We start from the raw sequence: 22828 nt of genomic DNA, 5'->3' as shown, positions 1-22828 counted from the left end.
AAATGATCAGTAGATTAACATAATAATAGGAGATTAGTGTGTTTGATTAATCAAGTCTCACCATCACTATTGCAAGATCCAAAAACCCAAGAGTTGGGCTTACCAACATGAGTCTAAATGATTAATTAATTAATTAATAGAGATTAGCATGTTAAACCTAAAAACCCCATCAATTAAGGTGATTGGCATGCATGTATCAATCAAGAGACATGTCATCAATAGTTCTTTTTTTTTTTTTTTAATTAAAAAAATTGAGTAATTTTAGGAGTATTTTGGAGGAATTAATTATTGGATGGAAATATGGGAGAATATGAAGCCGTTACTCATTCTCCAACATATCATATAAATCTTTCATTTATATTAACCAAACAAAATTTCCTCTTTCCAAAACAAACCCTAACCCTACAATTCATTAAATCATTATAATAAAACTTTCGTACGTCATCTCCTCCCGCTTTACTTGTTCCTTAGGGTACATTTTGTCACGATCATTTACGTTATAGCTTAACCCGTTAAAAAATGTATCATCGATCAAGGACCCAAAGATCTAAATCTTTTAATCCCACACGTTGAATTAGAAAAAATGACAACTCGGGTATAGTTTAGTTTATTGAAATCTCCATTTACATTCGTTAAATTGACTCGACTCGACCCACGAATTTAAATATTATTTGGATTAATGTATTAATTTTTGGGGGATGATTACAAAAATGATGATTTTTTATTGACCGTTGTCAAATCATCATTATCTACCAATTATTATGCATTACATACAGCTATTTTTTAAATTTTTGTACAATTTTGTGATGTGCATACTTTTGTCCACATTTAAAAAATTATTGGCATTCCCTTATTGATGTGCAAAACTCTTGAAGAATGGAGTTGTTCATCATATAATATAATTCTCTTATGATCATTAGCCTAGGCCCCATTTTTGTATGGTCCATAATCCCACACATTTATACAATCATATCAGTTTTGTGGCTGATTAATATAATTGAATGGATGATAGAGCCCTCTACCCATTACTTAATTCTTTCAAATACTTTTCCATCTTATAAAACACCTCTTTTCTTATCCAACTTCGCTGTCTATAATTTTGGTTTGTTGTTTAGAAAACACGTTTGCTAAGGACAACATTCCACACCTCTATAAGCAATGTCGAAGTGGGATCGCACAATCTACCCCTTTAGGTCCAGTGTCCTCGCTGGCACTACCTGATCTTTTAACTCTAATACCATTTGTAACAGCTCAAGCCCATCGTTGACACACCACCTGATCTTTAGCCCATTACAAACGGTGGAAACTTCTCCCTTGGGGTTTAGAGGTTATTAAGTTATTTTATTTTGGGTTTAGGAATATCTAAAAGGGGTCAACCGAAGCATATATCTTAATTGATTAAGACATATATTATGGATAAAACAAAAAAAAAAAAGTCAAATGCTTGAATCTTCCCCGGAGAAAGAAAACGAAAACCTAATATATAGAAATAAAAATTCAAACTTTAACCTTTTTAACTTTAATTGTATTACGTGGTATTCAAGAAACCTAATTTTAAATTAGGGTTGTAATACAAAATTTTAACTGCAATCCCCATTTTAATAGTTGAAAATAGAAAAAAAGGGTGATTTTGGATGGTTTCCTTGTAAAACTGTTTTGACCTTTTGTACATATTTTGTAAGTGTGAATTAGTTTTGTAAAGATTTGTTGTAGCTTGTGAATTTGCTCCAAAACTTTACCATTATAACTAACTCCCTATGCAAAAGCTCATAGCAACTTAATAGGCAAAATAATGGCATAGTCATCCCTACCCCAACTATATATATGAACACCAACCCAACCACATCCTTATTTCTTATTGCATACCAATTTCTTTGAACCCTTCTTTCTCTTAAATTCCCCTTTTAAAAAGTTCTTGGATTCTGTGTTGAATTGGATTCCCAGAATTTGCATCCAGCCCTTGAAGAGTTCGTAAATTACAGTAATGGGGCTTAAAGATATTGGAGCTTCACTTCCCCCAGGGTTTAGATTTTATCCGAGTGATGAAGAGTTGGTGTGCCATTATCTTTACAAGAAGATTATGAACGAGCAAGTGGTTAAGGGCACACTTGTGGAGATTGACTTGCATACTTGTGAGCCATGGCAGCTTCCTGGTACCATTCTTTTTAACTTCATTTCATTATGTTCTTCATAATTAGGACATATCTCTTTGGTTAAGGACACTGTGACTGTTCTTCCAATGATGTCCTAAAACATTGCCTCCAAAATTCATGCAAAAAGAGCTGATTTGGGAGGTTTATGTTTAATTAATTAATTACTTTTGGGTTTCATTAGCATGCTAATGATCTATAATGGATTCCCTAAATTCTTGGCATATACCTTAATCAATCTAGATATGTTTTTGTTTATTTTTAAAAGCTGAACTTTTTTGCATGGTTGGTGAGAGCTGTACTTATAAAGTTTTTTTTTTTTTTTTTTTGGTTAAATTTTTGGTTAAATTTTTGTGTAAACTTGAAACAGAAAACATGAGACTTCTGTCTTATGAAGTGGTTTATGTTACAGAAATCTGTGTTTGGTGCTATGTTCTAATGTCTTTTATTTTGTGATAAAACAACATTAATTTCATGAAATTTCCTTAATTATTTGTTTGGTCCCTAAGGTACGAGGATTTGACAGTGCTCTCTTTTATTTTTTACATTAAATATTCAAATAATATGTCATTCGTCGTCTCCTCACTCGTACACACCTACATTCATGTGAAAATCTTGACTTTAGCGTTTACTATTAAGAATGAGTGAAGAAATTTCCATGTTTCGACGTAGAATTATTTTAACCATTGAGCTATATGAAAGCGGGTTTGAATATTTTCGAGATCAATATCGAGAAATTTGGTCCGATAAGTCAAGGTGATGAGTCATAGCATCCTTTTTCCCATAGATGGATGCTTGAGCTAGCTTGTGCTTGTAGAACAAGCTTCATTAATTGTTACTCTCCAACTTGCAAATATTCTCCAAAACCCCAATCATTTCATTTCTTTATCTTCTTTGTCTCCATTTTGCTTCCTTTTAATTTCTTCGTTTGGAACATAATATATATATCAAATCTTTCTTTCATCAAATTTCATGTTTTTTGTTTCATACATTTCCCTCTCTAATCCAAATGATCTTATTTTGTTGTTTATAATCACCAACTAATATAAATAATTACATAACTAATCATAACAAAAATATCTTCAAACCTTTCTTTAAGTTTGAGACATTGATTAATTAACACCCAATAATCCAGCAATGAATAATATATAATCAAAGGGGTCATTTTCCCTTCCCCTTCCTATCTCTTCCATAAACTGTTCATAATTAGTGTAATGAAAATGAAAGATTAATATAAACTAATCATTCTTTTTTATTATATTGCAGAGGTGGCGAAGCTGAATAGCAACGAGTGGTACTTCTTCAGCTTTCGAGATCGAAAATACGCAACGGGATTTCGGACGAATCGCGCGACGACATGTGGGTATTGGAAAGCTACTGGAAAAGATCGAACGGTGGTGGATCCTTCAACGAGGGAGATCGTAGGGATGAGAAAGACTTTGGTGTTTTATAGGAACAGAGCTCCAAATGGGATTAAAACTGGATGGATTATGCATGAATTTCGATTTGAGGCCCCACATCTGCCCCCAAAGGTTGAATTTTTCATCTTTGATTCTCTATTTCTTAGACGATTTAGACAAATCTGATGGTGTGAGCACATGCACACATTCAAAAGTTGGTGGCTTTCTCTTTGGTTTACAAATCTTTTCTAAAATTGCATTAACAGATAATAAACAGATGTTTATATCTATATTTTGTTTTTATTTAGAATTAGAGAATGCTATTAATGAATGAGTTTTGTTTGTTTAGTAAAAGAGAAATTCATAATCAAAATAATTATGAAAGATACTTATAGTAATCACACAACAAAAAATGGAACTAATTTGGAATTATCTCTATGCTTTAATTGACATGAAAATGAACCAAGTTTATATGGTGGGTGCAGGAGGACTGGGTTTTATGTAGAGTGTTTCAAAAGGGCAAGCAAGACGAGCACAGCATCAAACTCAACCAACATTTTACATTTGAAGATTTCGAGCGCGTTCCCACTGTCATCCGAGCTCCATCTCCCCCTCCAAGCGACCCGAGTCCGATCGCCATGCCTTGTGGCTACAATGTCGATATCGCTTCATTATCCTCAATGGCTCCCCATCAGAGTCATGGCTACATTGGCAGCTGTTCTTTTCTCCATCTCCTTCAACTTCCTCAAGAAAAAGATGCCAATAATAATAATCCCAAAGCTGATCAACTTTTCTGCCCCAAAAATGACTCTGATTATGGGGTTTTGTGGGACATGGATTTGGAAGAACATACGTTTCAAGATGGCGCCATTTCGAACTTGGATCAAATGGCCTTCGACGTCGAAAGCAGCCTGGTTTTCCTCTGAACTCATATCTATCTGCTACTGCACATCTCAATGGGTTGTTTGTTCATATATAGTTTGTATATGGTTTGGTGTTTGGATTTAGGAGAGTGTTTGGGGCACTGTTGTGTGCTTAGGGACACACTTGGATTTCATTTTTTCCTTTAAATCTTTGTTCTTGTTGTACACAAAATTAGTTAAACTTGTAATAAAGAAATTTAGTTAGCTGCATTACTGTGGATGTAATAAACTCGTGATTTTTGATACCACAATATAGAGTCGGGACATTCAGTATTTGTGCTTACGAAGAACAACTATGATCCCCAAAGCATTGGATGATGAAGCGAGAATGTCGAACCAATGCTTATACCTTTTCCTTTTACTACATTCGGTAGTAGTTTTTGACAAAGGACAAATGGGAATTTAGGTCGTAAAAGAAACACACTCAACCAGCTCAAAGATTAAGTTAAAAAGAATACACGTCTGAAGCCCTTCCTACCCGAGTCGTGCACACAGTTTATTGGCACGGGACACGTGGCACCAGGCTCTACCAAGGCTTAAGAATATAAGAGGACTCGGGCTACATAATATCAAGTTTTCTTATACTCTTTGATTGCAATATCAATGTTCAACAGTAATACAAAGAATTGAACAATAAAGAAATGTGGCATATGTCAATCACAGTCCTGAAGAAACTAGGCCATGTAATGTGACAATGCCAATCAACATATTTTGAAGATTGATAACAGGCAGAAATTGAACAGGAGATGGGGGAGCTTCCATCTTTTTCATGGCATCGACCGCCATCGCCTCGGGATCAATTGTTCTCGGTTTCCTGTCATGTGGTTTACCATCAAAATCAATCTCTAAACTATTGGGTATCAACATAAAGAATGGCATCCTCTGCATCAGTTGTTAAAGTTTGAATCCAGACAGTACAAGTTTGGCAAATAGCAAGATCTTGTATCTCATGATAGCAACTAAAATGAGTGAGTATTAGAGATTCGTACCTGTTGCACATTTGGCCCACAGTGAGCTTGAAGATGCCTTCACCACTAGCTTTGAGAGTGCGCCTCAAATCACCGTCGGTAAATGTCCCAATCAGGTGATATTCCTCATCTATGACAAGTAGGCAGCCGCATCCTTTGCTCGTAAGCTCCACCAATTGATCCATTATTAGATCTCCTTCTTTGCACACAGGAAGCTCACTCTGTTTCTTCATCACATCTTTTACCTGCAACCAAAACAACATCCAACTTATTGTTGCATTAAGATACTGAAAATTGGTGATAAAATTAAGTGGGGAGTTCAAAAACAGAGGTAGGTAGACAAATCGAAACCAGCTGAAGATCAATTGAGTGAAGAAAAAGGAGAAGTGCCTTGAAAATGAGGCTTTTGCCGATCCTCCCAGCGGGGTGATTAGTGGCATATTCCTCTTTGGTCAAATTGCGCGCACCCATAAGCGCAATCGCCACAGTATCACCAAAAACCATCTGAATCGCAGTGGAGGTGACCGGGGCCAGATCAAAAGGGCATAATTCACGCTCGAGAGGCAAATGCACATTCATATCACAAACCCCAGCAAGCACATTGGCTTCAACAGAGGTGACGGCGATGAGGTACGCACCTTTCGCCCTAGCGCAAGGAACCAGGCGAAGAAGCTCTTCGGTGTTGCCAGACTTGCTAAAGAGCACAAGAACATCGCCGGAATTCAAGATGCCGATATCCCCATGAAGGGCGTCGAGAGGGGAAAGAAAAGCGGATCGGATTCCGAGTGAAACTAGGGTTTGTGAGATCTTACGAGCGACGAAACCGGACTTGCCGACGCCGGAGAAGAAGATGGTTCCGGGGGCGTTGAGAAGGGTAACGGTGAATTTCAGAGTCTGAGAGAGATCGAGATTGTGGAAGAAGAAATTGAGGTGATTTTGTTGGGATTTGAAGAGATCGAGGAGTGTAGATTCGTCGATAGGGCTTAGATCTGGATTTGGATTTGGGGATTTTGGGGGCCATTGGCATAAGGAAAGGGAAATATCCTCAGCCGGAGGAAGAGACCCCATTAGCGAACTGAATTCAGAATTCAAAGAGAGACAGACAAGAAACAAAAACGGATTTTATTTCATCTCTGGTTTTGGCTTCACATTCTAGTAAAATGGAGAAGACAACGACACCAATCTCCGTTGCTTTACAATTACAGCTCACCTCTGTCGGTGGATTTATGCCCTCTTGAAATCAAGAATCTAATGTTCCCCTGGTTTCATATATTTTGTAACATCAATAACAAATATGTGATTACTTCATTAAGCTTGTTCATTAAGCTTGTTTGTGATGTTCCAAAAGAAAATGTATTATGTATTTAATGAAAATAATAATATTTTAAATATTCGCAAACATAAAATAAAAATATCAATTTAAGCATAACTCAACTGATTATTATATCGTATGAGATACATGAGATTTGAACCTCAAACGTCTTGGTTGATAATATATACACTAACCAGCTGAGCTATGCTCAAATTGGTGAACATAATTTTATTGATTAAATAATATATTCTTGATGAAGAGATTAAAGGCTCCCAACCTTACCATTGTTAAAAAAGAATACAATGTCATGAGCATCTTGACTCGTTATTGCTCCATTATATTTCTAAATTGTAAGTTAATTTAAGCAAAGTTTGATAAATAAAACATTAATTATCATTTCAAATGTCGATAGTTAGTCTCTCATCACATAAAGAGTTAAAAGAAAAGAATTATTAATTTTGATGTAAAATAAAAATATACCAATTTCTAAAAGATTAAATTACAAATTTTGTACTAAAACTGATTTTTTATTTATTATTATTTTTTATTTTTTAAAGGTTCACACAAAATTTAAAATTTTATATATTTATAAAAGATTGAAATTGGTGAAGGTAAGCCCAAGCGAAACAGAGATTAAGCAAAGAAGCCCATAAGAAACAATGCAATTTGGGCCGAGTTGAAGGCCCAAAAGTGTGCACCATTACCATAATAAAGACGCAATCGACGTGGAATCAGTGGAAGACATCAAACCTAGTACAGTACAAAATAATGTATCCTACGGTGGATTGGAAGGATTTAGGAGCAAAGTTTGGTTTAAGATTTACATGTCGCTTTAAATGAAATAAATTAAAATAAAATAAAAGAAAGAAAGATCGTGGAGCCGCCTGTGAATAGCGGAAAGGGCAGGCCACGTGCGGAGCTGTGAGGGGTGTCGGCTACAGTGACAATGCGGTCATTACCCGCGGACCGATGAGGTCCTAATCTGGGACCGCTCCGTACGAGACCGTTGTCATGTCAACGTCTTTACGGGTCCAATATGTGGAGCTAGCTGTTTATAAATATGGAAAATGAATTATTTTTTTTATATTAATTTAAAGAAGGCTTTGGAGAAAATAATGTATTTTGTGGGAAAGGCTAAAGGTTTTGAGGTTTTAATTGGGAGTGTAGGTTAGGGATGGGATGAGTAGGAGGGCATGCAATGGCACATAAGCTTTTAATATTGACCCACTCACTGCACTTGCGAAAATTGGTGTGTCCAATGGCTGCCCCTCTTTGCTTGCCAAATCTTGACGTCTTCACCTCATTTTTTCTTTTTTAAAAACATTAGGAGCATCTACCAATACTCATATATTCTTTCTTTCCTTCTCCCTTTTTGTTTCGGTGGTGAATCGTGTGTTTTTAAGAATCGAGTGTTTTTCTTAAAGTAAAATACTCCAAACTCTCCTCCTATTCTCAACTTGTACTCGATTCTTTTTTATGGCGTCGTATATGTTTATGTTTTTGAATTCAACATGTCAAGAGTTAACGACGAATGACAACATTAAAGAAAAGAAGTCAACTGGTGAAGTTTGATACGTTCTTCAACTCAACAATGAAACCGTGCAACTCTAACGCAATGGCTAAGAATTACGCGACTCAATGCACTCAACGATCATTTTTCTAGCCGTTCTCACTTTTTTCGGCTCTACCGTTCATTCAAATCCTCCTCTCAATTTCGACACTCATTGATCCTTCAACTCCAATTTGTATCTTCAGTCCCTGGCTCGTTCAACTCCGATTTTCAATATTTTCCCTCCGGCATCGGGTTTTTGGTTTCAGTCGATTGTTGATTTACAACAAGTCAGTCAGTTGTTGCATATTTCAAAACAATATTAGATAGAGAAATATGGAAAATATCAATTTTTTACTCCACAACATAAATTAATTAGAACGGAAAACATGTATTGAGGTAATTCGAGTGGACACAACAAAATAACCTGAAAATACGAGGATTGTTAAAACTCATCGGACAACAACATGAAGCAATACTTAATTTTGTTTTTGTGTTCTGTCTAATCATCAGAAACCAACTGCAAAAGTTGTCTTCGTTAAATGTAACAAACAATGCCAAGAATTGGCCTCCTACCACATCGTAATTTCTCTATTTTAATCCCTTTTTCTTAAGCTGTTTCACACCACAGACACTAATGACAGAGAGACAATAAAATTCTTGATGACATTAAAACTCAGTATTAATGTAAACCCAGCAGAGCCTAAAAAAAAAAAAGGGGTTCTTTGTGGCATCCCTCAACTAAACACAAGAATTTTATGAAAGGGGATTCATAAAAATAAGAACTTGGAATCTCACAACAAGATTTGAACAAGATTATTGAGATTTCCGTAACCCTTTTAACGTGCAGGGCAAAGAAATAACACGACATAATGTTGATAATTAAGGTTAGAAATTAGAAAATGGAAGTGATAGTGTTTAAGCATACATGAACAACTGGAGAGTACAGATTTTGAAAGGATGAACACAAGTGTACAAATAGTAACACTGCTAGTATTTGCATCAAAAGCAGAGATCTACACCTTTACACAGACTTACAAACTTTTTCAGAAAATTTTATTTAAAAAAAAAAAAAAAAAAAAAAAAAAAAAAAAAAAGGTTCAAAATTTCCAAACCCTAGCCGAAGAAGAGAGAGTGAAAATCCGCAACTTATTTGATTTAGCAATGAAAAAAAAAAGAGATAAAATAAAAGGCATGATTTTGGAAGAGGTTTAGAGCAATACCCAATTGGGGAAATTTTGGTCCTTTTGTGATATGGATTTGATCTCATGAAGGTGCAGTGTGAGGAGGAGGCAAGGGGTGTTGAGATGGTGGGCGCTTTCTTTTCTTGTCGTAGCTGATCCCTCTGGCCTTTGACTGCAAATCACGAACCTCACGAAGATACAGCCTCACAGCTCTAGCCCCAAATGGATTGGCTTCAGGCTTCCCTCCATTCTCTTCAAAAGCGGCTCGAAGGCGTCCCACCAAAGCGTCGAGGCTCCCCCACGCCTGCCGAAGAGGGCATGGACAGGGTGCGGGAGGGTTCGGAAGGCCGTAGAAAGGGCAGATGGGTGTGTGCACTTTCGTCTTTCCAAATTGATCTAGGTACCTGCGCTCACTCACAAAGCTTGTAACTTTGAAGCAATTCAGTTCATTTTTTATTTTTTTATTTTAAGTAATTTAGTACCTGAGGAATTCGAGGACATGAGCGCCGCTACATCGTGAGAGGGCGAGCGGTGGGCGATGATTGTTGAGGTATTGACCGAAAGTTTTCCAGTCACGGCGCTTTTGATTCTCATATCTGCTGCTGGAAGAGGAGGCTGTTGCGGAGTGTTGGTGGTTCATGGCGTTGTTGTTGTTGTTGTTGATGATGATGCTATTGCTGCTACTCCCGGAGAAGTCCATCCTAATTTCCTTTCCTTTTCTTGTTTGGTTTTGTTTGTTAAAGACGGTTGCTTGCAGCTGATTTTTGAAGAGACAAAATCAGGGCGTTGTCGTTGTTGTTGTTGTTATAATAGGGCAGTGATATGGGGATTGCAAGGAAGAAGGTGAGGAGGGTAAATTAAAAGGTGGATTTTTTATGAGATTGGGAAGAAGATGTGAAGAAGGGTGTGTTGTTTGTGGATTTGGTTGGATTTGTGTAGTTGAAAGGATATTGGTTTTGTTTGGGGTTTTCTAAAAAAGGTAGAACAACTAAGTTTTTTGGTGATTGATGGGATTGTTCTTCCATTCCCTCTCATCCAAACTGTACACAAAGAGAGAGGGAAAGAACAGTGAGTTGAGTTTTGGAGACAACAAGATGTTACATTCAGCAACCCTTCTTTTTTTCCTCCTTTCTGGACAATTTTGCCCTCCTCTCTCTTTCTTTCATACTTGTTAAAATTTATTAATATTTATTCATTTCATACTTATTTTACTTATTATTATTTTTTTTTTTAATAATTTGACGTTGAGAGGTGTGATTTTATTGGAAGGTTGCTACGTAAAAGTTGATTGTGGGCATTGCGACAGATGGGTGGCAGTGGAAGACAAATGGAGTTGGTGGTTAAATGCAGAGTAAGAGATGAAAACTGATAGTCAATTTGTTGTACCCTCTTTTTTTTTCTCTCATGCCACCCTTCAGTACTTCATCTGTTTCTCTTAATGCCTCCTTATTGGAACCCTCCAAATTTCAAAACATGACACCTTTTCGTTTGTCGATGACATCTTCGATCAAGAGCTCAAGGCTTTGAATCTTCCGATTATGAACGTAAGATTTGAACTTACAACTTAAGATAAGCTGACTAGTAACTTCTTCACTAGTTTAGGTACAAATGAAATGGTGTGTTGATTGTTGACAGATTGGTAAAGGGTAGAAAGACTTTATTATGGGCCAAAGGGTATCAGCTTCTCTTCCACAAAAAGAAAGATGGTTAGATTACAAGGCCTACAAAAAGGCTACAAGGGAGAGTTAAGGCCTGTTGGTACCTTATTATCCTTCAAAACGCCTTTTAACAATCGCACTGATTCACACCATTCTAAATGTTAAGGATGTTTTTATGACTCACAACTTAGGTTGTTATTAGAAAACGTCACTCCCTCCAATAAGATAAGTAATTAATGGGTGAATCAATGGATAATTTAATTAGTTGATACATATTTTGTTGATCAAAATATTAGAGATTTAAATAGAGATAGAAGTCGACATAAATGGAGGTAAGGGAGAGTTGTTTTCGGGTGGCGACAAATAGTTCAGGGTTGCATCAAGGGTGTGTCCAAATGGATGTCCTAGTTGCTCCCTAATCCGATCAATTGGTGACTATTAACCAAAAAGATGGCACTGTTGTTGATGGAAGATTGATTGTGATCCATCCTTAGAACACATAATTCAGTGGAAACATATCCACCTTCTCCATTACTTTCTAACAGATTTGAAATTTTGTGACCAAAATCATAGAATTTGAACAAACTACACTCACTCCTTTTCATAATGTTTTCTTTTCAAATTCCATGGTAATCATTTAAGACCATTCTAGATTCAAATCAACTAGGGCCAAGGGAGTTCCTTCGGTTCAACCATCGCCCTCTTTCGACCAATTACTAGAATCATGAAGTTAGATCTCCCTCCAAATCGTACCTACAACTCTCTCACTAGTACACAATGTTTTCGAGTAATTCAAAATTAAAAAGAACGGAAAAGGGAAAAACATAATGAATTCTCAGTTAAGGGTGGAAAATGGCATGTGATTTGGTTGGTTCATTAATGCTTGCTGTTGATATGTGTATAATCCACATGTGATATGTGAAGAACTGTTGAATCACTCCCTTTCTTGTCACAATGAGTAGTCTCCTACCAACTTAACTATCCTCAAAATCTAATGTTTTATGCATTAATCATGACACATTTTGTAATTCCATTTTTTTTTTTTTACTCCTCTTCTTTACTTTAGTTTTAATGCTGTAAGTTTCAGAAAAGCAGTGAGGTTGTTGGACATGGGAGACACTGACACGACAAAGAAGGAAGCTTGGAGATGCAACTTTACAAGTAAATAAGTGAAAACAGTGAGCTTTTTCAACCCATGACATCACAATCTACTAAATATAGTAGCTGAATGAATCAAGAAATTACAGTTTCACCACTTGTCTTTTCCATTGCCATCACCAAATGACACGACACCACCACAAACAAAATCCAATTTCTTACCATTTTTCTAAAATCTTTTCTTTTTTTTTTTCTTCACCTCTAACCCTAAACTAACATTGTCTACGTTATTTTAAGAATAAAATAACATTCATTTATGTTATTTTAATATAACTAAGTTCAAAATTAATACTTGTTCTTATTTTTTTTTTGGGGCATATCTTATTTTGAAAATTAAATATTGTTGTTTTAATAAATTTAAATTTAGAGATTTATATATAGGTTGAACTATTGTTAATAGTATAAATAGCTCTACTTTTTTTATATAAAAAAAAAATGATGAAAAAAATATCATAATAATTAAAAAAAAATCTTTGAAGAGATTGAGAAAAGAATGGTGGAACCCATTTGTTAGTTGAACGCTCGGGATGGTAAGTGTTTAGGCTGGGGTTTGAATTTGAAACCCAATTCCACCAAGATTCAAACTCATGCCCCCAAACAGATCAGGGTTGATCTCACCGACATTGTTTTCAACTTTTGTAACGCAACACAGAGAACACAGCAAGAAAAGACAATTGCTCAAACTATACTCAGAACTCAGATACACAATCATCATATATGGATTTGACCCATTAAAAATTCGCTTTTAAGAAGAAGAAAAAAACACACAAATTCATGATTCATGAAGAGGGTTGCACATTAAAAACTTACAAAGTGTCTCAAACCATCAAATTCCCCCTTGTTTTACGTAAGGAGATTTAGGGAAATTTGAAGTAACCCTAGAATTGATTGAAAAAAGCATATTTAAGAGCATTAATTAGAAGGAAAGGGCATTTAGATAAGAAGGGTACCCTCTAATTGGCTTCTTGATTATAAAGTTTGAATTTTTTTTATGTTTTGTTTTTGGGATTTAAGCTCCTGTGGGAGGTGGAAGGATTTGTTGTTGAGGGCGCTTTCGTTTCTTCTTCTCATAGCTAATTCCTCTTGCTTTAGACTGCACATCACGAACCTCTCGAAGATAAAGCCTAATAGCACGGGCACCAAAAGGGTTAGCTTCGGGCATCCCACCGTTCTCTTCAAAGGCTGCACGAAGGCGGCCAATAAGAGCATCCAGGCTGCCCCATGCTTGGCGTAGAGGGCAGGGACATGGGGCTGGAGGGTTGGGATGGCCGTAGAAAGGGCAGATCGGAGTGTGGACTTTGGTCTTACCAAATTGGTCCAAATACCGAAGGAATTCAAGAACATGAGCTCCACTACACCTTGAAAGGGCAAGTGGGGGTCGGTGATTTTTCAGGTATTGGCAAAATGTGTTCCAATCTCGCCGTTTTTGATTCTCATAGCGGCTGTTTGAAGAAGAAGAAGAAGAAGAAGAAGAAGAAGAAGAGGACGACGACCCACCACCTAAATTTGGAACACTGGAGCCTCCAAATTGTTGGGCGTTGAGGCCTTCAAATTCAGTGATGGAATCCATTTGGTTTATGGGAAATATGGAAGTAGCTTGAAGGGAGGAACTAGGGTTTCTTTTTTTGTTGTTCCATGAGGGGTGTGGATCTAAATATTGAAGTGGGGGGGGGGGGGGGGGGGGGGGGGGGGGGGAGAGAGAGAGAGAGAGAGAGAGAGAGAGATTGATGAACTAAATGAGCTCGAGTTTATTATCTTCGATGTGGGTGTCAGGACAAAAAGAAAAAAAAAATAAAAAATCTAAGACATAAGATTTGATTGGTATTATTAAATTTGCAATCTTGAAGTGTGTGTAAGAGCCTAAGAAGGGAGAGAGAAAATGAATTATTATTATTATTATTATTTGATGAGATGGATGATGGGAAATGAGAAGAGTTGAGCTTCTTGGGGTTTGGTTACATTGTTTTGAGCCATAAACAAGAAATCCCAGAAAGAACTGCTGCACTGCTCATTGTTGTCCCCCTTTTGTTTTGGTCTCTAAATATGTGTTATCTTTTACTTTGTAACCCCAAAAAGAAGTTGAAGGGAAATTTAATTGAATCAAGTGTAAAGCCATGGGGGCGTTGAGAAGAAGAAGGAGAGGAGTGGAGCCGAGGCCTAGTCTTGGGGCCTCTCTGTTGGGAACTCCAAGGGCATGCATGGGGTAACATGCCTACCTTCTACGCACGACATGTTTCAACTTAACAACCAAACAAAACAAAAAGAAACAAGTAAAAGATGAACTGACACAACACACTGTGAGAGTAGCCACATATACCTTTCCAAAATTATGTCAATTTTATACCAACAAAACATCATGTTTTTGGTTCTCACCCAAATGGAATTGATTCCTTCGCGATTCTGTGTTCTAAGGGATTCTTCCATACGTCAAAACATTTCCCAACTTTGGATCTTTGTGATTTTTTTTTTTTTTTTTGAATAAATAAATAAATAAATAAATAATCTCCTTTCTTTTTTATGGACCTGGGCCAAGCCCAACAATTTACTATAAAATTTTGAACTTTATCAAATTCATCCTTAGATTAAGAAAAATATATATACAAAATTACAAGAATGGGATCAAACAAAAGAAATATATATATTTAAAAAAAAAAAATTGTAAAAAGGGATATTTGAAATGGGATGAATTGATAAGAACCACGGATTTGGAAACTGCCAGACCATATCTATACAAATCAGTTCATGAGTTTTGTTAGGAACACATGATTGGAAATAAATGTTAAAAAAAGAAAAAAAGTTCTAAATTTGGGGGAAGAAAAAGTAATGGCTTTGAGGGGGTTTGAAGAACTTACAGCCTCACCCGTGAGATGATTCAAGACAGCTTCTTTTCTTTCCGTTCAATGAACCCTCAATTTGCATTTGTCAGTCCTTGGTTCTGATCTGTTCTAGCCACACCGCATCCGGTTTTCCGGCTACTCTCTCACCGGCCGCCGGAATCCTGGAATTCCAAGAAGAAGATATAATGGTGGCCGGGAGAAATGGGAAGAAGATCTACGACCACATTTCTGTGGAAACCGATCTGAAGAGCATCATGAACTTGGACCAAGATCTTTACTTTCTAGAGGATGATCTGGTCTGCTCCATAATTAATTCTTTTCATAAATTTATTCCCCTTCAATTTTGATATTCATGTTTGATAAACACACGTGCAGGGAAGATCGGACGGCGAAATGGTGGAGAAAGATTTGGAGGCAATGGAAAAGAAGATGAGAAAGAAGAAAAAGAAGAAGGCTTTGATAGAACTGCGATACAGAGTGGAGGATGCAATAGCAGGGAATTATCTGATGGGCAAACCCGACCGAAGTGTTGACATAAAAGACGCCGAAAAAGCCAGAGAAGAGCTTAAAGAAATAACGCTATGGGGAGTGCCTTTATTGCCGAGTAAAGGCCACCAAGGAACCGACATTCTGTTGCAGAAGTTCTTGAAAGCCAAACACTACAAAGTCCACGAAGCATTTGAGATGCTGAGAAAGACTTTGAAATGGCGCAGAGAATACAAGGCGGATGGGATTGTTGAGGAGAAATTGGACGGCGATCTTCAGAATTTGGTGGGTTTTCTGAACGGTCGAGATCGAGAGGGGCATCCGTTGTGGTTTCATGCAAATGGGGTTTTGATGGACAGAGAGATGTGGCAGAGGACGTTTGGAACAGAGGAGAAATGCGAGGAGTTGTTGAGATGGATGGTTCAGAATATGGAGAAAGGGATTAAACAGCTTCGATTTGAAAAGGGAGGGGTTGATTCCATTCTTCAGATCACTGATTTGAAGAACGCGTCCGGACCTGCCACCAAGGAGTTTCGTACGCTTAACAAGAGAGCTCTCTTGCTCTTACGCGACAATTACCCCGAACTCGTCTATAAAAATATAGTCATAAATGCTCCATTTTGGTACTACGCACGCCACCTTCTTCGATCCAAGATCATCAGCCACAAAACCAAGGCCAAGTTCGTCTTTGCCAATCCATCAAAAGTCACAAAGACCCTTCTCAAGTGAGCCAATTATTCCTGTATGCATATATTTTGTGTTTCTTTTCTTCAACCAACTAATTCATTCCCATTCCCATCTCTTGATGATCAAGGTTTATAGCCCCCGAACACTTGCCCATTCAATACGGCGGGCTTATGAGAGACGACGACGACGACTTCTCGCCCATGGATAAAGCATCACAGGTCGACATTAAAGGAAACACGGCTGTGACCATTGAAATCCCAGCCCAGGTTGGGGTGACGATGGTGTGGGACGTGACGGTGGTGGGATGGGACGTTGCATACAAGGAAGAGTTCGTGCCCGACGACGAAGGATCGTATCGGATTCAGCTAGAGAATCAGAAGAAAGTGGGAGAGAGCTTGAGGAATTGTTTCTACATAAGTGAGCCAGGGAGGATCGTGCTGACAATTGAGAATCCAAATTTCAAGTACAAGAAGACAGTTTACTACAGATCCAAAGCCAAGCCCACTGTCCCTATGTACATCTTATTCAGCAAATAGCACAGCCTTTCATAGCGCACTCATATAATTGGTGGGACTGACTTCTATTTTCTAATTCTTCATTTTTTTCATTTCAATCTCATGTTTTGTGTTTCTTTTTGAACTAGAAATTTGAATCAAACAGAGCGTAGGGTCCACAAAAATTTGAGTAATCTACACTTTAAACGGTTGGATATATATAAATATACATAGGTAAACTTGGCCTCGTCTTTATTACTATTATTATTATTATTATTATTATTATTATTATCATCATCATCATTATTCGGTAGCTTTAAACCCTAAATTATTACACCATAAAACCAAAGCCCAAAAGCCAAAACCGGCCCATTCCTAGTTCCTACCAAACCGAGTGGTCGAGCAAGCCTAGCCCTTTACATTGCTTCCACTGGGTTGGCCCTGCGCGCGGATGACATGCTTGGGGGCAGCAGAGTGGTCTCTTCCCGGTTGAATTTGAGCCTTCGAGCCTCTTCTGTGGAGATTCTGTAGGCGCTGGCGAGGACTTGAACGGGGAATGCTCTCAAGGCGGAGGTGCGGCCAGCCAGTGGGGTGATCATTGCCTGGTCGTTGGTCTTGAAGGAAACCCACTCAAACCCTTCCTCGCTTGCTTTTTTCACTATGCCGAAGTTTTGTGGGACCACTAGGAGCTGGCGTTGTTGTAGCTCCCCGTCGTATACGGTTTGGCCTCTGTCGTCTACTACTTGTACTCTCGCTCGCCCTCTTGTCACGAATATTACGGTGTGTGCGTTCATGTTCCAGTGTGGAACGTACATCGCATTCTGCAATAACAATAATAACAAATAATATACCAAATTATGTGAGAGCATAGCCAGATGCTGTATGCCTAAATTCTTACTTACCCTGTAAAGAACGCCGCGCTCGGCGCTGAGCTGAAGCCAGCGGAGGATGGGGAAGCGGTGGCTGTTGGTGGAACTGAGACGGCCAGCTTCAGGGGTGTAGATATCAGCGCGGGAGGCGTCGCCTATGTTCTCCTTGAGTCTCAAAGAGCAAATGGTTTCTTCCAATCCATTATCAGCCCATCGGCGGCGTTGGCGGTGCTCGCGCTCTCTTTCTCTCTCTTCTTCTTGTTCCTCCTCCCATTCTCGCTCATCTCCTCTGCTTCCTCCGTGGGATCTTGGTGGCTTGATCACCTCCAACTCTCCCTCAACCTTGATGATGTTACGCCTGTAGTCGTCTTCCCCACGGAGCTTCCTCGCTGTCTCCACGTTTATGTTGAAAATTTCTGCAAGGACTCTGTCGTCGTAGGCGTAGAAGATGTTGTTCTTGTTGCTGGATCCCTTCCGAGTGCTCTGTCCTCGTCTCTGTTCACGCTCTCTGTCCGATCTCGACTCCTCGAACTCCTCCTCTGGATTTCCGGCTAAGTAGAATGTCTGCATCTTAGTTAATACATGTAAATCTCATTTCATTTAAATGCTAATTTTAAAATTTGAGTTTGATGCGTTGCCTTTACCCTTGGATGGAAGTCGAGTTGGTTGGCGTTGTTACTGACGTCCAGAAGAACAATAGCAATAAGCTTCTCATTACCATCGTTATAGGACCAATGAGCAGAGCCAGCAGGCACAGCGAAGAGGTCACCGGCGCGTACGTGGCGGATCTTCTGATGGCGGTCTCGGAACTCCTGCGCCGATTGCTGAGATTCTTGGTATGTTTCAGGGCAGCCCGGAAGTACAACTCCCTTCAACCCTCTCCCTGTTGGAAATCACAGGGTATAATTAATTAATTAACTAATTAATTGATTAATTAACAAAAAACCGAAATGAGTACCGCTTTCAATGTAGATAAGACGTGGGGCATTGGTGTATTGCGGAAGAAGAAGGCCATTAGGGTCAATAATATATCTCTGGATAGCAACGCCAGCGCACTCGAACATCTCGTGATTGGGGTCCCATATCTCAATGACGCCGCCTTCGGCCTCGATGCGGTTGGAGGGTTCGAGGGCATCGAGCCTGTCGAGGCGGCAGTGGCGGTACCGGCGCTGGCCCTCGCTGAAGCGCCTGTGGGAGTTGGCGTCCTGGTCGGTTGCTAGGCAGGCATTGAAGAGGACGAGGAAACAGAGGGAAAGGGAGAGGAAACGGTGAGTTCCCATGGTTGGTGTTTGGATGTAGAAAAGGGCTGTGTTTGAAGTGGGAAATGGGGAGAATAGGGGTTTATAGAGGGAAGAAAGCAGGGACAGGTGTAAAGAAGATTGAGCCATTCTTCAAATTGCATGGCTGTGGAAACCCTATTGTTGCACACATCATTGAATGTCATGTTGCAGGTGGCTTTCGGGTTCTGAAATATTGGATGGTAAATGCTGATCCCTTTATACCTATTCTGCTTGCCACTCTCTATGTTGTGTCGTTTATCATGTTCTGTCTCTGCAAAATATTTGTCGTTTTCTCATATCATTCATTTCTTGTTTATTTTCCCTAATCAATTTCTCATCTCATCTCATCTCACTCACAGTGACAATCTGGTTTCTTTATATTTGATGAAATGCCACAGCAGAATTTCATTTTTATTTATTCAATTTTTTTTTTTCTTTCAAATAATTTAATACCTGATTCAAAATTTTAAAATAAGTAATTATTTTAAACTTCATTCCTCCTCTTTTTCCAATTTTCATAATCTGATCTCAATATATATTTTTTTTTAAAAAAAATCACAATTTAAAACAAAAAAAATTATTGTTTTGATTTAATAACATAATTAATCTAAGCTAAATTATATTAAAAAAAATCTATCAACTTTCAATTGTTGTTTTGTTTTAAAATACATTTGAATTTTTAAGTGTATCAATTTATTTATTCTTTTTTTTTTTTAAAAAAAAAGCATTGTTATATTTAATTATATATATATAATTAAGAAGTTCTTATATAAAGATAAACAGTTTATTTTCATGGCTAATTTTCGCCAATTTTTTCAGTAACTAATGAGACTCAAAAACTTTGGGTTAAAATTAAATTATAAAATGAGAGATAGGTTTTATTTAGTACACTCTTTGAGTACTAATCCATCACTAATTGAGTTAATAAATAACTAATAAATTGAATATTACTCGGGAAAACTTTAATTGCAACAAATACATTTAATGAAACCAATTAATTAAACATGTTTGTTGTTAATTAGTAATTACACAACTTTTGTTTGTATAGTGCATTCATTAATTAATTGTTTGAATTTACACATTTAGTATGGATCATATTTAAGTCTATAGTTCATATGCTTAATAACGAAAATAAAATGGAAAACATATGAAGAGAAAATGAGGAAAGAAGGCCCGGCGGCCACATATTTTTTATTGCATTCATATATTATTATTACATATAACCATAACTTTAAAACTCTACTGCGCTGTGGTACCGTCTGGCCTTATTCGTTTTCTTTTATCTCTCTACTCTCTACCACTTGCGAAAGGGAGCTTCTCCTTCTTTAAGGGAACCTACGGCGGCGGCTGCTGCTGCTGCTGCTAGGAGGGAACAGGAAAGTGTGTCTGCTTCTGGTCTGCTTCAGTTGCTGGGCCTCTCCTGCTGTGATTTGGAATGATTGTTCCAGGACTTGTTGCGGGAGGGCTCTGAAGAGGGAGGTGTAGCCAACGACTGGGCTTTTCATGGGCTGCTTTGAGGTCTTGAAAGTGACCCATTCGAACCCTTCTGGGCCTGCCTGGGCTAGCGAGGCGTAGAATTGGGGGATCACAAACATGTTTCCTTTCGAAACCCTCTCCTTGAACACTTGGTTGCCGTAGTCATCCGATATCTGAATTTCTGCCTCTCCCTCCACCACGTACACCAATCTGTGGTCGGTGATCGACCAGTGCAGGTTGTATTGAGCGTTCTGCAACAGGGGAAGCCAAATGTTAGGAATGGAGGTTGGAAGGAGGTAAATGAATTAGTTTTTTTTTTTTTTTACCGGGAAAAGATGGCCTTTCTCAGCACTCATGTCCATGTATTTGAGAATGGGGAGCTTGAGTCGGTTCAAAATGTTGATTCTACCGGACTCCCTTGAGTACACATCGGCTTCCTTTTGTGTGTTCATGTTGTGCTGGACTCGTGCAGTGCAGATGGTTTCTTCCAGCCCATTGGAAGAAGGGGATGCACTCGGTTCTTCCTCTTCCTCCTCCGGTGTCAAAAACGACATGTCTTCCTCGCACTTCACGATCAATCCGCTGCTCCTTTGTTCTTGGATTTTCCTGGCCAGGTCTGATGGAATGTTGTATGCCTCTGCAAGAAGCTCCTGATCGAACCCAAAGAAGATGTTCACTAGATCCTCTGACGATCTTGATCCTCTTGATTCTCCTGATCCTCTAAATTGCCTTAATGCTTCTCTTGGAATTCCACCGGCCAAGAATGATGCCTGTACAAAACGCATGTATAAGAACAGAGATCTCTTTTTGGTACTGAAATGTTTTTGAGTTCGAAGGGGAGAATTGGAATACTCTGATGCGGAGGTCCAGTTGGTTGTCCTCGTTGTTGAGATCCAAGAAGGAGACGAGGACAAGGTCTTGACCGCCGTCGTTGTGGCACCATTTGACAGTACCTGCGGGGACGACGATCATGTCACCACGGCGGACTCTGCGCACCTTTTGGTGTTGGTCTTCCTCTTTGCCAGCGCCAACTCGACGCCCCAGACGCCTTGAAGACCGTCTTGAAGATTGGGATGATTGTGCCTCGTATGTCTCTGCGCACCCTGGGAAATTCAGCCCCATGAACCCTTCCCCTGTTCCACCCCATTTGTAACCAATTATTCATAATACGCTTAAAACAGAGTGTTATGTGGCGAGGTTTGTAGGGAGTGATACCTTGCTCCACGTAAATAAGCATGGGGGAGCTTTGGAACATAGGAACAGTGAGAGAGTTGGGCCTTATGATGCTTCTCATGGCAGCAACTCCAGCACACTGAAACTCTTCCTCTGATTCATCCCAAATCTCACTAATGCCTCCCTCCGACTCGATCCGACGCGAGGGCGGCCTTGCCTGAAGCCTGTCGAGCCGGCATTGCTGAGCTTCTTCCCTGAAGCGCCGCCGCCTCTCAGGCCCCTGAGCGCTCACCAAAGACGATACAGCAAAGCACAGCAGAATCGCTACTACCAGTTTGGTAGCCATTGTAGAAAGTGGTTAAAAAGGAGATGGTGGGATGAAATTGAATTGGGAAAGGGGTTAATATATAGGGCCAAAGGTGGGTGCTTGGGGTTGAAATGAAGCAACATTTGGGGTGATTTCTGAAATGGAATCCGGGACGTGGTGATGCATGGAATTGGTTATATTACACGCCCACCATTTGTCTCTCTGTTTCTCTCTCTCTCTCTCTCTCTCTCATTATTCTTTCTCTGCCCTCACCACTTGTCTCTCTTTCTTTATATGTTTTGCCAAACTAGCATGCTATACCAGAAATGTATGTGTTCATGTTCACGTTAATTTTGTTTGATTTATGATTTGGTTCAAGCTAGCATAAACCTCTCCCTAGCATACGCTTTTTAAAATCTCAAAGGAAAGTTCAGAAGTGAAACCCAAACGAATACAATTTCTGCTAATAGTTGACTTGGGATATTACAAATGGTATCAGAGAGTCAGACACTGAGTGGTGGTGTGCCAGAGAGAACGTTGGGCCCTCAAGTAGAGTGGATTGTGAGTGAGATCCCACATCGATTGGATAAGAGAACAAACATTTCTTATAAGGGTATGAAAACCTCTCTAATAAAAACATTTTAAAACCATAAAGCTGATAGAGATACATAGGAGTCATAAGGACTAATTGGTGGCGAAGAATCCAATTTGAATACGACATAGAAATTGATGTGGCTTAAGTGGACGTCGTCAAAAAAATACAAATCTTACATAGTGGCACAATAATGTCGGCATTACTATTTGCAATATAAATTTCATTTATTTATTAGGGAGAGATTATCCACATTAAAGGCCCCACTAACTTTAGTTTTAGATGAAAAAGGAAAACAGTCATATTATAATATAATCAATTCATA

At 38.6% G+C, this 22828-nt stretch overlaps 7 protein-coding genes across 7 annotated transcripts; 2 read left to right on the top strand and 5 right to left on the bottom strand.

Annotated features, from left to right (window-relative positions):
• The first annotated feature begins 1802 nt into the window (after positions 1-1802).
• On the top strand, positions 1803-4683 carry LOC111794722 (NAC domain-containing protein 21/22). Its single transcript, XM_023676835.2, has 3 exons — positions 1803-2153; positions 3417-3682; positions 4036-4683. The coding sequence occupies exons 1-3, from the start codon at positions 1985-1987 to the stop codon at positions 4474-4476; spliced, it is 876 nt and encodes a 291-aa protein (XP_023532603.2). The 5' UTR covers positions 1803-1984; the 3' UTR covers positions 4477-4683.
• A 354-nt stretch (positions 4684-5037) lies between these two features.
• LOC111794719 (putative arabinose 5-phosphate isomerase) lies at positions 5038-6554 on the bottom strand. The gene is made up of 3 exons (XM_023676833.2): positions 5832-6554; positions 5463-5686; positions 5038-5287 (listed from the first exon to the last, which is right to left on the bottom strand). The coding sequence occupies exons 1-3, from the start codon at positions 6507-6509 to the stop codon at positions 5131-5133; spliced, it is 1059 nt and encodes a 352-aa protein (XP_023532601.1). The 5' UTR covers positions 6510-6554; the 3' UTR covers positions 5038-5130.
• Positions 6555-9377: 2823 nt separating this feature from the next.
• Positions 9378-10662, bottom strand: LOC111794720 (protein LIGHT-DEPENDENT SHORT HYPOCOTYLS 3). The gene is made up of 2 exons (XM_023676834.2): positions 9969-10662; positions 9378-9890 (listed from the first exon to the last, which is right to left on the bottom strand). The coding sequence occupies exons 1-2, from the start codon at positions 10184-10186 to the stop codon at positions 9569-9571; spliced, it is 540 nt and encodes a 179-aa protein (XP_023532602.2). The 5' UTR covers positions 10187-10662; the 3' UTR covers positions 9378-9568.
• Positions 10663-12856: 2194 nt separating this feature from the next.
• Positions 12857-13965, bottom strand: LOC111794718 (protein LIGHT-DEPENDENT SHORT HYPOCOTYLS 3-like). The gene has a single exon (XM_023676832.2). It carries the CDS (start codon positions 13870-13872, stop codon positions 13312-13314), a length of 561 nt encoding a protein of 186 aa, XP_023532600.2. The 5' UTR covers positions 13873-13965; the 3' UTR covers positions 12857-13311.
• A 1098-nt stretch (positions 13966-15063) lies between these two features.
• On the top strand, positions 15064-17053 carry LOC111794717 (patellin-4). Its single transcript, XM_023676831.2, has 3 exons — positions 15064-15435; positions 15515-16350; positions 16440-17053. Exons 1-3 carry the CDS (start codon positions 15325-15327, stop codon positions 16846-16848), a joined length of 1356 nt encoding a protein of 451 aa, XP_023532599.2. The 5' UTR covers positions 15064-15324; the 3' UTR covers positions 16849-17053.
• LOC111794716 (11S globulin) lies at positions 16982-18978 on the bottom strand. The gene is made up of 4 exons (XM_023676830.2): positions 18634-18978; positions 18320-18558; positions 17709-18239; positions 16982-17627 (listed from the first exon to the last, which is right to left on the bottom strand). The coding sequence occupies exons 1-4, from the start codon at positions 18953-18955 to the stop codon at positions 17223-17225; spliced, it is 1497 nt and encodes a 498-aa protein (XP_023532598.2). The 5' UTR covers positions 18956-18978; the 3' UTR covers positions 16982-17222.
• A 1136-nt stretch (positions 18979-20114) lies between these two features.
• Positions 20115-22001, bottom strand: LOC111794715 (11S globulin seed storage protein 2). The gene is made up of 4 exons (XM_023676829.2): positions 21647-22001; positions 21284-21564; positions 20758-21201; positions 20115-20682 (listed from the first exon to the last, which is right to left on the bottom strand). Exons 1-4 carry the CDS (start codon positions 21948-21950, stop codon positions 20281-20283), a joined length of 1431 nt encoding a protein of 476 aa, XP_023532597.2. The 5' UTR covers positions 21951-22001; the 3' UTR covers positions 20115-20280.
• Between the last annotated feature and the right edge of the window lie 827 nt (positions 22002-22828).

Source organism: Cucurbita pepo, chromosome 5 (assembly GCF_057944985.1).
Source record: "Cucurbita pepo subsp. pepo isolate OVF chromosome 5, ASM5794498v1, whole genome shotgun sequence".
NCBI classification, from domain to species: Eukaryota; Viridiplantae; Streptophyta; class Magnoliopsida; order Cucurbitales; family Cucurbitaceae; genus Cucurbita; species Cucurbita pepo.
The sequence above is the reverse complement of the archived record's forward strand: the minus strand, read 5'-3'. Positions and strand labels throughout refer to the sequence as shown.

What these genes read in the sequence shown, in the direction of transcription:
- LOC111794722 (XM_023676835.2), top strand. Translation starts at nt 1,985, where the DNA reads ATGGGGCTTAAAGATATTGGAGCTTCACTTCCCCCAGGGTTTAGATTT. An exon ending in TGAGCCATGGCAGCTTCCTG is followed by an intron (nt 2,154 to 3,416) that starts GTACCATTCTTT and finishes ATTATATTGCAG; the next exon opens with AGGTGGCGAAGCTGAATAGC. An exon ending in CCCCACATCTGCCCCCAAAG is followed by an intron (nt 3,683 to 4,035) that starts GTTGAATTTTTC and finishes TGGTGGGTGCAG; the next exon opens with GAGGACTGGGTTTTATGTAG.
- LOC111794719 (XM_023676833.2), bottom strand. Translation starts at nt 6,509, where the DNA reads ATGGGGTCTCTTCCTCCGGCTGAGGATATTTCCCTTTCCTTATGCCAA. An exon ending in GCAAAAGCCTCATTTTCAAG is followed by an intron (nt 5,687 to 5,831) that starts GCACTTCTCCTT and finishes TTTTGGTTGCAG; the next exon opens with GTAAAAGATGTGATGAAGAA. An exon ending in GTGGGCCAAATGTGCAACAG is followed by an intron (nt 5,288 to 5,462) that starts GTACGAATCTCT and finishes ACCACATGACAG; the next exon opens with GAAACCGAGAACAATTGATC.
- LOC111794720 (XM_023676834.2), bottom strand. Translation starts at nt 10,186, where the DNA reads ATGGACTTCTCCGGGAGTAGCAGCAATAGCATCATCATCAACAACAAC. An exon ending in CATGTCCTCGAATTCCTCAG is followed by an intron (nt 9,891 to 9,968) that starts GTACTAAATTAC and finishes GAGTGAGCGCAG; the next exon opens with GTACCTAGATCAATTTGGAA.
- LOC111794718 (XM_023676832.2), bottom strand. Translation starts at nt 13,872, where the DNA reads ATGGATTCCATCACTGAATTTGAAGGCCTCAACGCCCAACAATTTGGA.
- LOC111794717 (XM_023676831.2), top strand. Translation starts at nt 15,325, where the DNA reads ATGGTGGCCGGGAGAAATGGGAAGAAGATCTACGACCACATTTCTGTG. An exon ending in ACTTTCTAGAGGATGATCTG is followed by an intron (nt 15,436 to 15,514) that starts GTCTGCTCCATA and finishes ACACACGTGCAG; the next exon opens with GGAAGATCGGACGGCGAAAT. An exon ending in GTCACAAAGACCCTTCTCAA is followed by an intron (nt 16,351 to 16,439) that starts GTGAGCCAATTA and finishes TTGATGATCAAG; the next exon opens with GTTTATAGCCCCCGAACACT.
- LOC111794716 (XM_023676830.2), bottom strand. Translation starts at nt 18,955, where the DNA reads ATGGGAACTCACCGTTTCCTCTCCCTTTCCCTCTGTTTCCTCGTCCTC. An exon ending in TCTTATCTACATTGAAAGCG is followed by an intron (nt 18,559 to 18,633) that starts GTACTCATTTCG and finishes GATTTCCAACAG; the next exon opens with GGAGAGGGTTGAAGGGAGTT. An exon ending in AGCGCGGCGTTCTTTACAGG is followed by an intron (nt 17,628 to 17,708) that starts GTAAGTAAGAAT and finishes TTGTTATTGCAG; the next exon opens with AATGCGATGTACGTTCCACA.
- LOC111794715 (XM_023676829.2), bottom strand. Translation starts at nt 21,950, where the DNA reads ATGGCTACCAAACTGGTAGTAGCGATTCTGCTGTGCTTTGCTGTATCG. An exon ending in GCTTATTTACGTGGAGCAAG is followed by an intron (nt 21,565 to 21,646) that starts GTATCACTCCCT and finishes GGGGTGGAACAG; the next exon opens with GGGAAGGGTTCATGGGGCTG. An exon ending in AACTGGACCTCCGCATCAGA is followed by an intron (nt 21,202 to 21,283) that starts GTATTCCAATTC and finishes CGTTTTGTACAG; the next exon opens with GCATCATTCTTGGCCGGTGG.